We start from the raw sequence: 15,798 nt of genomic DNA, 5'->3' as shown, positions 1-15,798 counted from the left end.
AAATGTTATCGTGAATGAATTGGGTGCGAGATAGAGAGTTGAAGGAAATTGCAATTATATCCACAATTGATCTGGCTACAACATTAATTTGGCGATTTTTTCGAATTAAAGCCTTCCTGAGGCGCTAAAATTCAAAATGTCCAATTTTGGGTCACTTCATTGTAAACAGTGTACAGCCTAAGTGATTCAATTTTTTGAGCCAATCTCGACGTAATATTGTTCCTTAGATGTGCGAGGAGGTGCTTTACCTAATAAATTTTTGAAATTGGCGTAGGAGGAAGAGTAGTTGAATAATTCACAAAAATTGATTATTGCATCAAGTTAACCAAAAACAACGTCTCTTTATACCCCAGGGTGAGTGGGAATCAACAATAACACATCACTGTTATACTCCATTACTCTACCACCTGTGGTGGTTCTAAATATTATTTAAATTAACAGTTTTCGAAAAAAGTTTAAAAATGCCTACCAGAGCACAAAAAAAGCGAAAATACTTTAAGGATCGAAAGCGTGCCGCAACTTCCCATGACGACACTAACAAGCTACCGGATGTTAGTGCCACCGACGTCGAAATACGCCCTGAAAATTGTTTGGAGGATACACCGCAGCAAATTTTATTCAAGTGTAACATCAATCAAGCTGCAGACAGGAAATGTCGAATTTGTGACCGTACTTGGTATAATAAAGGCATTCGGTAAGTATTTTGAAATTATATTTAAACACAATAATCATTAACGATTTATTTATTTTTTGATAAATACTAACAATTATTTACACAGACCGCTTACTGTAACTCAAACAATGCATGACCTCCTTGCCGCCGTCCCCAACAAATATGATCCTCTAGTGAAGGTACATCTCCTACCATTAGTCTTGGAAATCATAGACTGTTGTTGGCGTTGTCATGATAATCTGAAGAAAGGAAAAGTGCCAGCTGCAGCTCTTCTTAACAACATGTTCGTACCAGCGTCGCCGGAAGTTATCATCAAATTATCTGATGTTGAGTCCAGATGTGTGAGTCGAGCCAAGGCATTTTTAAAAATTTACAAGCTGGGTCGAGGTAGGGGTCAATCAGCGTTGCGAGGGCAGGTCATTCACTTTGCCCAAAGTGTGGAGGAGGTACAAGAACAGCTAAGACTCGGACCAGACAACAATTACGGGACCATTATAGTAAAAGAACATGTTGGAAACTTTCCCCACTCCGCTACTTACCAGATTCGTCCACAGGGTCAGTGCTCAAATATTTACTCCAAGATGTTAACTAAATTCCCTACAAAAAAATTAATTGTAACAATATTTCACAGAACTTCGTGAGGCTCTAGAGTGGCTCTTGATCCATAACCCAGGCTACTCCAATGTCACAATCGACCAATTTAATGTGGATGGAATTAGGATTCTGGATGTCGTGGTTCAACAAGAGGAAGCTTGCTGTACCCCAAGTCCTGTTGCAAATATTAGACGCCGAGCACACCGAATACAGAATTCTTACGCCAACGTGGCAGGCAAACCGTGGATGTCGTCGTTGGAGTTGAGTTTCTGTCAAACTGCGTCAATCTTTGGGGACTCAGCTGGAAAGCAATGTACAGCAATTTGTGGTGTTGCAACGGCATATGCAGCAGTTAAACCACCAGAGAGCTGGACCATCTCAGACGGGGATCGAATTATGACGGAGGGCGACTTTTATTACAATCAATGTCGCAATAATCTAACGCGTAATATATTCTGCTTGCAAATTTAATTTTAATTGACAATAATTTAATTTAATAGCAAATTGTATTTTCCATCAGGTGCATCTCGTACCATTGCAAATGAAAATCATCTGGCCGCGGACGAAATTGTCGGAGATGTAAATAATTGTTACGGCAAAATTGTACGTATCGAACTAATCGATGGAGGTACTGTCATTTATGGAGCATTTGATAGGTTTATGCTGGAGGCCGAACCGGTAACAAATAATTCAGTTGCCACCGCAGTTTCTCAGTTCCTTACGGGTCCTTCAAATTACGGCCTGCTCACAGCTGGTAAATTATACCCTATAATATTCATAAGGTCACTAGTATTGATAATTACTTAATTTTCTATAGGGGCGTATACGATGGGACTCATCCGCAGTGGGGATTTCCTGTATTATTTCGACAGCCACGCTCGGAGCAAACAAGGTCATATATCATTAGCAAGATATCCCAAGGCCGTGGTGTTGAAAATCGATCGACGTCAACCAGTCGGTATCAACCACATCAGCTTTCTCGTCAACAAAAATTGTGTCGCTGGCCGTAATTCTTCAATCATCACAATAACTCCTCTCAATGTTACTGTTCTTGATGATGTTCCACACCATAATCTACCTGCCGAAGAACCAGCTCCAATAGTCGAGAATCTCGAGCCTCAAGAACCCGTGGAATTTGGCGAAGAAGCTCTGGAGGACTATGTTACATCCTGTAGACTTTATCGAGCCAAGATTCGAGTCCTTCACTCTCAATCGAACAGGCGCCCCACCTGTTCGTGTAAACGATGAAAATCACCTGGAAGAGAAATGCTTCATTAAATGTTTCCCTCATGGCCAATTTGGTTTGGATGAAGAGCGAGATCAACGTCTCCGTCTAACTACACACACATATTTCCAAACTAGAATTATGTCAGCTGATTCACGTTTTCATGGCAACGATTATCTATTCTATGCTCTGTCAAGATCTGAGGAATCAATTATCCAGTCCAAAATCAATATTTGTGGGAATATGCAATATCAAAGTGAGGATAACAACAACGCTCCGGCCGCTGAAAATTTGCATTTGTATATGAGCGCAATTCGTGGGTCCAGATCATATTGGAAGAAATACACTGGAGACATCATGGCAATGGTAACCCGACTTGGTCCCCCAACATTTTTCCTCACTGTTTCATATGACGACATGGGCTCCCCAGACGTTCTAAATGCCATGTGGAAGGCATCTCATGCGAGAAATGATCAACCCCCTGATAATATACAAGATCTTCCATTTGACACACGCCGCGAGCTATTAAATTCCAATCCGGTTGCCGCTGCTCGTCACTTCAACCTCAGGACTCAAGAACTAATTAAGTTACTCACGACCGACCACACGATTTTTGGACCGCAACGTGTCCTGCAGGCTGGACGGAAGTGGGATGGAAGATGTCGTACGTCGGTATCAATGGCATAAGGATACACCAACATGCTTCAAAAAAGGTTCCGAGTGTCGATTTGGGTTCCCTCGTGAATTAGTGGCCGAAACGACACTAGTCTCTGAAGAATGTAGCAAAGGGCACGGCGTTCTCTTACGTCGACGAAAAGGGGAAGAGAGGGTAAACAATTATCACCCTAAACTTTTGAATCTCCTTCGTTGCAACATGGACATCCAAGTCGTAACTGGTGTTGCAGCAGTGGCACTATATATTGCAAAATATATCGGAAAGAATGAGCCTGAAACCCTCCGTGATGATATTCGCCACACCCTTCAAACATTACGAGACAGCCGTCAACACATCCGCGCGCAAATGCAAAAGGTAATTAATAATTATCACCCAATTGCACTGAAAATAATTAATGTGCAAGTACATCGGCATCTTAAAAATGATTTTGATCTTTTGTTTCTAGGTGGCTCGTCTTTTATTGAGTCGCCGAACAGTTGGGTCACAAGAAGCTGCTTATCGAATGGTGCATCTACCTATGCGACACAGTTCACGTGGGTTTGTCTTCATCCCCACATACCTTCCTGGGGATCGTATACGGCTGTTAAAGAAAAATGTTTACTTGGAACGAGAAGAAGTTCAGTTTGCTAGGTATATTTTTAAAACAAGTTTTAACATTGACTAAAATTAAATAGTTAACCAACTTATTTTTCTTTTGCAGCAACATCATCGATAAGTATTGTAACCGTCCTGACGACCTGGCCAGCATATCTCTTTTCGAGTTCGCTTCAAAGTATCAGCCTGTCCGAAATTTCCAGCATCCAGACGACGACCTTGACGAGGGTGAAGATCCAGATCAACAAACACGTTCTACTTCTACGAGACCACGACCATTCTACCTAAAAGACAGAAGAATGGGAATGTGGAGAGAAAGAGACAAGTTTGCCGTAGTCAAAAGCCCCCCTTTTCACAGCGATTCGGATGCGGCTAATTTTATTTACAGCCATTTACTACTTTATGTCCCTTTCGAACAAGAGAATTTCATGGCTGATGGTGAATCTGTTGAGGAATCGTACGAAAGACACAAGGCTAACATGAGGACAAATCAGAACTTTCCACTTATCCGACCTGACATGGAACAAGCTTTGGAAGCCGCAGCTCTCCGGATTGCAGATTCTCGTGAAGCTGAAGATGATGCTCCGGTGGACGACGAAGATGATTTTGCACAACTGCCCGATATCTATAATGCCAGCAACGTCCTTCCAGCTCATGAGGAATATAGTATTCCTCTTTTAGATGAACATAATTTCGCCATAGAGAGGTCCAAAATGAATGGAGACCAAAAATCAATCTACGACATGGTTGACCAACATATCTCCAATCCTAGTCGAGGACAACTCCAGCTCTTCATTTCTGGTGCGGGTGGAACAGGAAAATCCTTCCTCATCTCGCTACTGTCAAACCTTATTCGTTCAAAGGAAGAAGGTCCAGGAATTGCCGGTTTGGTTCTAGCAGCGCCAACTGGTGTCGCTGCTCTCAACATAAATGGACAAACACTTCATGGCAGTTTTCATCTCGCTGTGGAATCAGGTTCGGTTCCGCGATATGCTCCACTTGGTGCTCAAATGCTTCAAAGAATGCGGGATAAGTTTCGGGAAGTGGACTGGATAATTATGGACGAGGTTTCCATGATATCTTATGAAGTGAGAGTCTTAATAAGTAGCATTTAAGTCAAATTACCAATCACCTTCTTACAATAATTTCGTTCCTTATAGGTATTTCGGCAAGTAAGCAGGCGTCTGGGGGAATGTTTTGACAACGCCGACCCATTTGGGGGAAGGAACGTGATAGTGGTAGGGGATCTCTTTCAACTGGAACCTGTTAACGGACACTGCATTTACGATCAGCCTCGTCAATTAGGAGCAGAGGAACATCTTTGGCAGCAATTTGCTTTCCGTGAACTTACGGTGAACATGAGACAAGGACAGGATCCCCTTCTTCATATCTGCAACAATCTACGCGAAGGAAATATCACTACCGCCGATCTCCACAATCTCCGTATGAGGGAATTCAATGAGGAAACTTCTAGTGCAGATATGAAACACAATTTTAAAGATGCTCTTAGAATTTTCCCAACAAGAAATCAAGCAGCGGCCTATAATCGACTTAAGACCAGGTTTCTAAGAAATGATCCCAATACCCGGGTCTACAAGATAAAAGCTAGAGACACATTTTTCTCTGGAACAAAAGCTGGATCGCGAGCTCCGTTAGCTTACAGTCATCGTGATACCAACAAGTGTGGTGGTTTCCAACCGTCCATTGAGCTGGCAGTTGGGTCTAGAATTATGGTTATCAGAAACTCACAGACGAACCGATATCTGGTAAATGGCTCAATGGGCACTGTTGTCGATTTCAAATGGGACGAACTGGCTAGGGACCAACATCACCAAGGAGATCTACCATCAAGCATCGTAGTGAAGTTTGATGATTGGCACATCGCAGGAACCCCGGATGGCATCTTCGACCTGAAACCATCAAATGTTGTCTACACCGGGAAGGGAAAGGAGGAAATTCAGCGATGTATGTTACCGATTGTCCTGTGCTGGGCGGTAACGGTACATAAGGTACAAGGAATCACCATCGATAAAGCTGTCATCTACTTGGGGGCAGAGATCTTCGCGCATGGGCAGGCCTATGTTGCTCTTAGTCGTGTTCGAATGCTTGAGGGAGTTGCTATTATGGATATGGACGACAACAAATTGAAGGTCAAGCCACCGGACAAGCTAATTGCAGAGATGACCCGGCTCCGCGGTTTGTAGCTATGAAGAAATATGTATACATTTTGTCATGTTTTTTTTTACATTTCCTTTGTGTGAATAAACATTGATCTTTCAAAGCTGCGTCGTTTTTTTTCTTTATGCGGAACGATGTATGTATTTATGTACATAATACTGTTGCCTAAAATTTAATGGTGAAAAGTATCAAATAAGTTGGGTGGTAAAACCACTGAAAACTCTATTTTTTCATGGTGGGATGTGTAATCTTTGCAATGTATATAAAAAGAGAGAAAAAGTAATAAACAAGCCGTTGCATTCTTTACTCAAATCTAATATTTCGACGAAAAAAATAGGGCCAACTGACTGGTAAATTATAAATGTGGTGTATATGTAATGGTATGATTCTTCTTAGTCAATTAATTAAGTCACAAATCCAGTCTAAACCTATCCTAAATAATCTTCCAGTTCTTAATTACTTTCTAAGAATTCTGTTAAAAGTACGTGTTTCTCAATCTCGACAAATATATATAAATTCAAAAGAGCAGTGAATTTCGGTTAGTTGGCCCTATTTTTTTCGTCGAAATATTAGATTTGAGTAAAGAATGCAACGGCTTGTTTATTACTTTTTCTCTCTTTTTATATACATTGCAAAGATTACACATCCCACCATGAAAAAATAGAGTTTTCAGTGGTTTTACCACCCAACTTATATGTACGTGTCGACGCAAATATGGTTCTCATTTCGTTTAATTTTTTCCCCTAATATTAGTACAAGTAAGTACGACATACCTTTACGCTTACGATGATGTCGGGGGAGTTTCATAGCGGGTGAGATGACGATGAGTCATGAAGAGAAGAAGAAAGAGATAGTAGAAATGAAATTCAAGTAAACAAGGAATGAAAGCACAATAAGACTTTCGAGTAGTTGGGTGTCTCATACGGATTTTTCTTACCGGCCAAATAAGTGGCAGGAGGGATTGATTTATGCACCTGGGGTACATCTCATCCAATTTGAGAGAAACTCTATCACTGGGTGGAGGAAATGTAATAAGTGGTAATTCAACCTTTCAAAATAATTGGAAAAATGGAAAGAAAGGAAGGAGGGCTCTGACTGGATTTCTGAAAATAAAACTTCAAAATGTTGCACATCACTCAGGAATTATCTTGTTTAGTGGCTACGTAAGGGATATGCATTCAATGGTTGTAATTGATAATGAAACCTATTTTTAAAGCTATAGAAAAAATTGCACTCGAGTTTTTTGTGTAGAAAATGATTTTCATTTTATGCGGAGTTTTATTTTAGTTTCATAAATTCTTGCACCATCTTCGTAGAAATATACAAGTAAGAAATATGTATACGAGGAGGAAACCAGAACGTGGAAAAGGTCAGGTTCAAGTTGACAAGATTGAAGGAATTTAACATACTCGTTTCATTTCATAGCACAGTGACATGATGAATTTAAGGAATTTCAGAATGCACATTGAAACCACGTTGAGCCAGATGAGGCCATTATTCGTGATTGTAAATTGAGACGATGGCATATGCAACGTACCACTTGAGACGACTTCACTCCCTACCATGCGACTCTACATAAAAGCTTTCCATATGGTTGGAGCAATTGCGTGGTGTACATAAATCTGCCTGTACATGAAATCCACGCTCTACTGACTGAACACATTACAAGTATTATGTAGTTGGTTTTTGTATTCACAGATAGTGGATAAATTTGTATTGTACAGGATTCTGGAATTTACGGATGCTACACTTCCAAAAATACACCTGTTGTTGTTTGTTAATTGTACACTGACGGGGTTCATATTGTTGAAGATTTCATCTATTGAATGTATGTACTCGTCATGTCGTGCAATTTCACACCGTGCATTAAAACCTATTGCGACCGGAAACATGGACCGGACTCATCAACCCGAAACTAATGTATTGTTTGATGATCCGTGTTTTAATTCGACAATAGAAATCTATCATTCGACTGCCTCTTGTAAAAGGTGATTATGTCGAGTGAGGCTGAATGAGGGACTTCATTTTCATTTTCATTGTACATTTTATTTTATTGGAACAAATGATGCTCTATCCACAGTGCGAGTTATTATAAAGTGAGACAAGTGAGACTCCTTGATTAAATAAGCGAGAGGAAATCCTCATTTCATTTGATTCACAGTTCACACCGAAATATGTTTGGTGTGTGATCTTAGTGGGGTTTTGATGGCAAAATGTGGGTGAACATGGAAGAAGTTGAACGTAGCACAATTAGTTGATGTAATTGACACACTTCAATTAATAGGTTGTAGTTTGGAGTTCAGTATATTTTTCGTTGGGGAATTTGAGGCAAGGTCTTTATGGATGACTTAAATTTTTTCCTTTAATAATAACTGATCTTCATACACGTATTATCTGATCGTTTAAATATTCAATTTGTAAACTGTATTTGTGAATTATAGTTAGAAAAAAAATATGCTTGGGTTTTTATTACCATTAATGATGCACGTTCTATTGAAATTGCTGTAACGTAAAGATTTATTAAATATCCAGATTTTACAAAGAATAGATAAATAACTTAGAACGACAACAACCTGGTTATTAAAATTGATAAGTAGTTACCGGCAGACAAAAGTATGTAATTGGCAGCTACAATTAATGTAATATCAAGACGTAAAGGAGTATTACTAGTTTAATTTAGTTCCATGAGTGGTTACCTCACCTCGGGTGCTGTGAATTAAGTAACTAATGTCACAATGTTCATTTATTGTCAGTAATTTAATTGAAGGAATGCATGAATATTTTTCTGTTATCTATTGACATTGATTTTGATTACTATTGGCATTGATTTTAATTAATCTCTTCTGGAGCGTCGGTATCTGGTGGAGTAAAAGTGACGACGACGGTGGGAGGTTCGCCACTTTCTCCACCTGACTGTTCCACGGGATGCACCATTAGCAGATCGGTAATACTTTCACAAGGCACGTCTTCCATTTCCATAGATGAAATGACAGGAAGTGTACTTGGAAAAAATTTATTCTTCATTCTGGCAAGCCAAGATTTTCTGGAACTTCTTTCACTCTCAATTTGCATCGCAGTAGTGCTTTCGAACTGGGGAAAGGTGACCGTGCTGCTCACTTCATCTTGATCGTTTACACCTTTGCTCCAGCATCCGAAAAATTGCAGACATGAGCAGCAGTCGAATTTCTCATCGTCGTTTTTATGATTTTGCGTTGTCGGTGTCAGATAATAATTTATATAGTCTTGAGCAGTTGCCATAATTGACGCAGACTGTGTTGACGTTCTTTCTAGCTCGGTATTTTGAGACGCTGTACTCTCCATCACATGATAATTAGTGTCACAGTGGTCGGAGGACTGAATAGCTGCAGAAAATTGGTGACTAAGATCAGCCAGATAGTTCTTCAGCATTGGGAAATATTGCATAGTCGGAGTATTAGATTCGTTGTCCATCTCAGTCACAGGAAGAGTAATCAGGAAATCTCCCGTATGGTTGAGCATTTATAAAATCTTAAAAAGTAAAGAATACTCGACTATTAATTAGACAGACACAAAATTCTGACACTAATGTTATTGCTAGGAATGAATTATTTAAATATTCTTGAAAGTCAAAATTATATCTCACCTCACCAGCTTTCTCCACTTGTACGCATATTAAAAAGAAGATTTAACCTTAGAAAACGAAAAACGATGAGTTGACCGGAGTTAATGAGTTTTCATTTTAGTGAAGGTTTCAAAAACTTTGAATGGAAATATTTAAGGGTAAATTACCCTTGCAATTTATTGTCTTGAGTGTTTTCTTAAGATTATACTGCACCAAGCAAGACGGTTCGACACACTCGCAAACTTTTCAGACGTTTGTGTTGTGGAGAAAGTGTTTATAAATGCGTATTCGCTCAAACCTTAAATACTTTAGCAAAAAATCAATTACACCTTTTCTATTGCGTGCAATACAATATGAAACTATAATTGTAGAGTACTAAAAATTTTCTTGACATGTGTCTTGTCCATCCACAGTGGTGGTGCATGTGACCTTATTGATCGAGTCGCATGAAATGCATTTAACAAAACGAGCATGACATGTGACATGATAAGAGTAATAACTACGACATAAAAATAATCCAGTTTCTTAGAACAATAGACTTTGATGGGATTAAAACCCTTCGATTTAGAGATTCGGCCGCAGGTGAAAGGGTTCGTTCAATAAAGGATATCTTGCAATATGAGCATCTGTAAGTACAGTCGATAAAGTTTAAATTTTGGGGTTTGAAATCTTAATCGCGATCAGTCTGAGGAGGAAGAATGCAATGTTACAAAAGAGCCTAAAATAGCATCAGACTGGCATGTGTGAATATGCATAGAAATTTTTGACTGAATATTTACCACAGGTGTATCAAATTTTGTATGCATGCGTTTTACACTAGAACTTTAAATCACAAAACTACTGAAGTGAAAGAATAATATACCCTTTAAATACATTGTAAACAGTAAATTTCACGTACATACAAAACTGTCATAAATATTCACTCTGAACCTCTGAACACAAAATGTTTACACTGACAATCCATGAGCCAACTATATGAATTTCCATTTGCATGACCATGCATTTATGTAGACTAATCGTAAGCCCCACCCCTTTTCACATACACACCGATTAGCCTGACATTAGACGTATAGAAAACAAAAATAAACGTAACTAAAAATAGCATATATAGGAATTTAATTACCCAAACCGATGAAACTTGGTAGAATTAACTCTCTTACATGACACATACTGATGAGTCGTTTTTTGTAAATTATTAAATTTTTCTTGGATTTATTATGATAAAACGGTGACATATGCAAAGAGTTTTTTCAATGGATTCATTTGCAACGGCATCAAAAAATTAAGACGTTTCAATTGATTTTATTCAGTCAAAATGCGAATCGGGATGCAGTTTTTGGGCATTTTCATGAACGCAGAGTGACTTTCTCTGTCTGTCAACACCCCAAATCGTCGTTTGAGATCAAACCAAACCTACAGCAGCGCGGACACCGGCGTTCATTTCATTCTCCAAATTCTAATTCACATTTTTGACAATTTTTACCTCGAGTATTATCTGATAAATTCAAAATTGATATATTGAAACATGGCTTCTGCAGGATCTCTGACCAACGAGGACTTCATTTTTCAGGCAAAATTGGATAGTGTGGGAACAATTGCAACCTTGTTGAAATCGGTCGCGTTTACTGATGTGAGTTGCAAATTACAACTTGTAATTGAATATAAGATCTTAATTAATTAATAATAAGAGATACAAGATTTGGTTAATAATGAATTAGTAACCATTTTTTGTTTGTAGCGAGTCAACGTTTTCATTTCCGATAACGGTATGAAGTTTACGGTGGAGGAAGGTAAAAATGTCCAGGCTTACGTCCTGATGCACAAACAAGTGTTCCAGGTAAGAAGGATTTCATAATTATCTTTAGGTAGATTTTTAAAATGGATTCTCAAATGTGTTCATAGGAGTTTGAGCTGACGGTTGATGAGGCTGCTTTTAGAATTCCTCTGAAAGAATTGCTAGAGTTTTTGAAGATATTTTGTAGTGACGGAAAAGGGATAGATATGTCCATGAACTTGGCAAACACGTCGATCAAGTTGAAGTATGCAAAATACGGATCCCCGTTTGAAATTTTGTAAGTTAAAAATGGTTTATAGAAATTTAGTTGTACATTTGTAAACAAATGTGGCATGATTTTATTCTGGTCGTACTGTGCATATGTATGCAGGCTGGATGAGAACGGAATTCAGACTGAAATAAGGCTGAAAACTGAAGACGTTGAAGACTTAATGGAAATAGAGATAGATCCAGTGGACTGCAAGATAGGATTGAATGGTGCTGGATTTTATGAAGTCATACAAGAAATCGATCGGGTGGGAATGGAGACGGTAAATATTGAAATTCTGGCTGGTCCAAAGGATATTTTATTTTCGGGGCATACCTCGACTGGGAGCGTACTCGTGAGTCAATTTTGCATCAAACTATTTATTATAAGTACATTAGGATGAGACGGGGCTAATTACCCGTTCAATTTTCACTTGTCACTAGGCTACCTTTTCATCCACCAGCAGCGTAATTGAATATTTCGAATGTGGACAAGTTGAAAGCGCTGCCAGTTATCGATTGGCCTCGCTCAAGTATGCTTTCAGGGCAATGCAAATTGTGGACAAATTCATTCTTAAGATGAATAGGGAAGGGGTTTTGAGTTTGTCGTTTCTTTTAACGCAATCTGACTCTTTTGTAGAGTTTTTGGTAAGTTATAAATACGTAGTAAATTTGATTTGGGCGGATACAAACTATTTTTTCTGCTTTACAGTTCATTCCGACTCTGGTCAATGATGAACCCGTCGGCGTTGATTGATATATTCAAATATATATTCAAAACATCGTTGCGTGCTACCACTACCATGTGTTCATTATTCCTGTGATCTTTAAAAGTCTGAAAACTGCTATAAGCAATGTAATAAAAAATTCTTGTAAGATAGCTGACATGTCGTTAGGATCTTTATTATTAGGGTTGCGATAATCTCAGATAATGCCTAATGACGACTTGAATATGTATAGTAAAATGTACTTGCTAGCAAGTAATATAAGAAGACACCGCATTTAATACTAAGATTTCAAATTTTATGGGGAATTTAGAAAATTAACAAAACACAGCACCAGATATGAAAAAATCAATTGGGAGAGTAAATCATGTGGATTCTAATATTTAAGCATAAACAAAATTAATACTTTTAAGCTTAGCACCAGCAGCATAAAAGGGATAACAATTTGAGATCTCTAATTAACAAGTAAACCAAAGCAACAACTTAACCGAATCAAACAAATTTTGTTCCAATTTATGATTACAATTACATTGACTTAATATATCCAAACCTCATTATGTTATTATACATAGTTTAGGTTGTGCACAAAGATTTATATAATGTAGTATCGTGATAGAATTTCAGGCGAAATACTTTATCATTATAAAATTAAAATTTTCTCGTTGTCAGTCGTCCAATTGTACTAAAAGCTAACCACACCATAGACATTTGCAAAATAGAAAATTCGCTGGACTGAGCTACATACAAAAATTACTGATAATCGAAGAGATTTAGAGTCATGGAAATTTTATCGATGACACAATTCTATATTAATTATGCACGTTTAAAAGTGAGCTGCTAGTGTTCTGTTTGTAATAACTTCGTAATAACTTAATCAACCTTCCCTTCATCAGCACCTATGATAAGATAAAAAAAAGTCCGTTGAGTGAGAGTTTCTTCATATGTGCAGCATTGTCATACCTTTGGATTCTAATGAAAATGGTGGAATCCGACAGTCAAAAGTACATCCGTCCTCTCTCTCCATTCGGAAGGTACCCCTGGGAAATGTTCATGGTCTAACTTTAGCAAACGTATCACAAGTAAAAATTAACTAAACCTTAAATACCACATGTGTCCAGAAGGCGCTTGCAGGGACACATGGGAAGAATATTGAAATGCTGGACTAGCTTTAGTGAGAATTGGTTCTTGTCCAACCACCCCTCTTCCACGAACCTGAGTTATCGCAATAGGAATTCGGTTAGTTAAACATCTCTGTTTTTTGTAAAAAAAATTGTGCCGGTACCGTTTCTAAAGTTCCTGATAAGCTAAAAATTCGCCAATGTCGTTCTCTAAGCTGTGTATTGAGTTCTCCTACATTCTCCACTCGAATGCAATACCTCCACTAACCCAAAAACATATCATAACTAATTACTTCTTAATCAAGTTAGAGTTCTGGAATAACAAAAAATAACATACCCAGTACACATTGTTGTTATGAGACTCTCGGCAACCCATATAAAATGGTACGACAGTGACCCTGACGTTCTCCGTAGTCTCTTTGTGAACATCCGAGAGTTCCAGCCACGGATGATTCTTTTCTAAAAAATTAAACATCGTAGTAATGACAATAATTATTAACCCGGGTGACTACGACGCCGACTCTTCTCATCGTACTGCATTAACACTTTGATATGAAGTCACTGGGCATAATCAACGAGCTTATAAAGAAATATATTTTCACTGCCGCATTTTTTTTTGGGGGGGGGGGGAAGGTTTGAAAGTAGTTCAGATGTATGTAGATGAGAATTGTCAACGTAGCTTGATCACAATTATTCATTATTCGTTATATTCAATAATATACAATAAAATCATACTAACCTTGCCAGGCTTTCAAAGTCTCTCTATTCCACAACCAGAATGAATGTACCAGTTGACAAGTTAAACACCGTTATATAACTGAATTAGTTGTTATCATACCTTGGTTTCCAGTAAGGCGGATCTCCTTCCGGATTATACTGCAGAAACTTATCAAATAATTCGTGATTCATTGGATTCTTTTCGGTTGATGCATAGGGAATTATGTCATCATGAGAAACATAATCCAACCCAGGAATAGCGTACAAACCTACAGGAGAATAATGAATTGGATTCTTAATAAAAATACAATTATTATAAATAGTTGGCGACATTTCCTCACTTCGGCTATTCTCCTGATTACCCAGAAACGTTACCGCTTCCGTCTGTGCACGAATATAGGGACAATCTCGAGAGTCTATAAGGACCTGGTAGTAGTTTTGCGATTTAGATTTCACTTCTCTACCGATATGACTAAACACGGTCGGCTCGTCCATTTCTTGACCACCTTCAACACTTCTAAAAAACATGAAAATAATACATTTCCATGAAATGATGTCATTTGCATATCGGCCATAACGATATCGGGATTAAGGATTAAATTTCAAAATCTTGGGATTGAGATTAAGAATTAGGGATTTAGGATTAAAATTTTAAAACTAGGAATTAAAGATTGACATGAAGAATTAATTAATCCCGAATCCTAGTCTCAATCCGGCAGTCTCTTTATGCCTCACTTGTCCTTGGCCTTTGTCGATATGGCTTGATCACGGTCGTACACTTTCGCCACCCACGGGAACAATATGACTCCACGGTAGCCGAAAACCCGATGCAGAAAAATTTGCCCTACATCATAGCTAGCATCCAGTCGAGGTATCTCCAATTTTCCTACCTCAGCCAACCTGGACAAGAATCAGGGAGAATCGTTACTTCTAATTGTCTTAATTTGTAATTACGACAACCTAAAAGACTCACCTCGTGACAGTACGTCTCGGGACGTGATAAATCCCCACAGGACTTATAGTAGCACCTTGATACTGATGACCCAGCAAGCTTATCACACCCGCACTGCTGACAACACCAATTTTTTGAGAACTCTGGGTCAAGAAAACGCGGAGACTGTTCATCAGTGACACACCCATTTTTGTGTTGAGGACAAACAGACTTTATGAAATAAATATGTGCAAAATAAATATTTGAACTCTAATTATAATTTCCACGGGGGAGATTGGCTTGAATTTCGTGGCCGACGAGGAGCCAACCAAGATTTTCTGTCACTCACTCAACTAAAAACCACAACCTGCAATGCCTCATGCCAAATTCGACGACGCAGTAAGTTGACTAAAATTGGCTAAGGTTTCAAACTCAAAAATGTTGCAAATCTCGTTTGTTTGTTATTTGTTTCTCTACTTACTAGCATTTTCGCATGGATATGTACTTATGTACTACTGATCGAGTTTCAGAGAGTTTTAATGTAAATCAGATGACATTTTTCGAGTGAGTAAGCCCATGTTGAGACAAAAAATCTCGTCTTCTGCAACATGCATTTCTGCAGTATCAAAGTTTAAATAGTACAAGATAACCCCAAAAATAAGTTTAATCAAACACTTGGATTGCTTTCCAATCGGCTCGACCTTGTCATGATGTCATGTAACCGG

At 38.4% G+C, this 15,798-nt stretch overlaps 3 protein-coding genes across 3 annotated transcripts; 2 read left to right on the top strand and 1 right to left on the bottom strand.

Moving 5' to 3' along the window:
- Nucleotides 1–4,061: 4,061 nt before the first annotated feature.
- Nucleotides 4,062–5,966, top strand: LOC110851098 (ATP-dependent DNA helicase PIF1). The gene is made up of 2 exons (XM_035852761.1): nucleotides 4,062–4,850; nucleotides 4,923–5,966. The coding sequence occupies exons 1-2, from the start codon at nucleotides 4,062–4,064 to the stop codon at nucleotides 5,964–5,966; spliced, it is 1,833 nt and encodes a 610-aa protein (XP_035708654.1).
- A 4,953-nt stretch (nucleotides 5,967–10,919) lies between these two features.
- On the top strand, nucleotides 10,920–12,462 carry LOC110851236. Its single transcript, XM_022098929.2, has 6 exons — nucleotides 10,920–11,171; nucleotides 11,280–11,378; nucleotides 11,444–11,613; nucleotides 11,707–11,938; nucleotides 12,027–12,230; nucleotides 12,295–12,462. Exons 1-6 carry the CDS (start codon nucleotides 11,067–11,069, stop codon nucleotides 12,337–12,339), a joined length of 855 nt encoding a protein of 284 aa, XP_021954621.1. The 5' UTR covers nucleotides 10,920–11,066; the 3' UTR covers nucleotides 12,340–12,462.
- Nucleotides 12,463–12,469: 7 nt separating this feature from the next.
- On the bottom strand, nucleotides 12,470–15,572 carry LOC110851235 (polymerase delta-interacting protein 2). Its single transcript, XM_022098928.2, has 10 exons — nucleotides 15,116–15,572; nucleotides 14,878–15,042; nucleotides 14,484–14,659; nucleotides 14,264–14,411; nucleotides 14,165–14,187; nucleotides 13,763–13,884; nucleotides 13,590–13,688; nucleotides 13,413–13,519; nucleotides 13,268–13,344; nucleotides 12,470–13,203 (listed from the first exon to the last, which is right to left on the bottom strand). The coding sequence occupies exons 1-10, from the start codon at nucleotides 15,280–15,282 to the stop codon at nucleotides 13,178–13,180; spliced, it is 1,110 nt and encodes a 369-aa protein (XP_021954620.1). The 5' UTR covers nucleotides 15,283–15,572; the 3' UTR covers nucleotides 12,470–13,177.
- Between the last annotated feature and the right edge of the window lie 226 nt (nucleotides 15,573–15,798).

This window comes from Folsomia candida, unplaced genomic scaffold (assembly GCF_002217175.1).
Source record: "Folsomia candida strain VU population unplaced genomic scaffold, ASM221717v1 Fcan01_Sc006, whole genome shotgun sequence".
NCBI classification, from domain to species: domain Eukaryota; kingdom Metazoa; phylum Arthropoda; class Collembola; order Entomobryomorpha; family Isotomidae; genus Folsomia; species Folsomia candida.
Note: the sequence above shows the minus strand (reverse complement) of the source record. Positions and strands in the feature narration are given on the sequence as shown.

What these genes read in the sequence shown, in the direction of transcription:
- LOC110851235 (XM_022098928.2), bottom strand. Translation starts at nt 15,282, where the DNA reads ATGGGTGTGTCACTGATGAACAGTCTCCGCGTTTTCTTGACCCAGAGT. An exon ending in CCGAGACGTACTGTCACGAG is followed by an intron (nt 15,043 to 15,115) that starts GTGAGTCTTTTA and finishes ATTCTTGTCCAG; the next exon opens with GTTGGCTGAGGTAGGAAAAT. An exon ending in ATAACAACAATGTGTACTGG is followed by an intron (nt 13,689 to 13,762) that starts GTATGTTATTTT and finishes TTTTTGGGTTAG; the next exon opens with TGGAGGTATTGCATTCGAGT.
- LOC110851098 (XM_035852761.1), top strand. Translation starts at nt 4,062, where the DNA reads ATGGGAATGTGGAGAGAAAGAGACAAGTTTGCCGTAGTCAAAAGCCCC. An exon ending in TTTCCATGATATCTTATGAA is followed by an intron (nt 4,851 to 4,922) that starts GTGAGAGTCTTA and finishes CGTTCCTTATAG; the next exon opens with GTATTTCGGCAAGTAAGCAG.
- LOC110851236 (XM_022098929.2), top strand. Translation starts at nt 11,067, where the DNA reads ATGGCTTCTGCAGGATCTCTGACCAACGAGGACTTCATTTTTCAGGCA. An exon ending in TGCACAAACAAGTGTTCCAG is followed by an intron (nt 11,379 to 11,443) that starts GTAAGAAGGATT and finishes ATGTGTTCATAG; the next exon opens with GAGTTTGAGCTGACGGTTGA. An exon ending in GGATCCCCGTTTGAAATTTT is followed by an intron (nt 11,614 to 11,706) that starts GTAAGTTAAAAA and finishes ATATGTATGCAG; the next exon opens with GCTGGATGAGAACGGAATTC.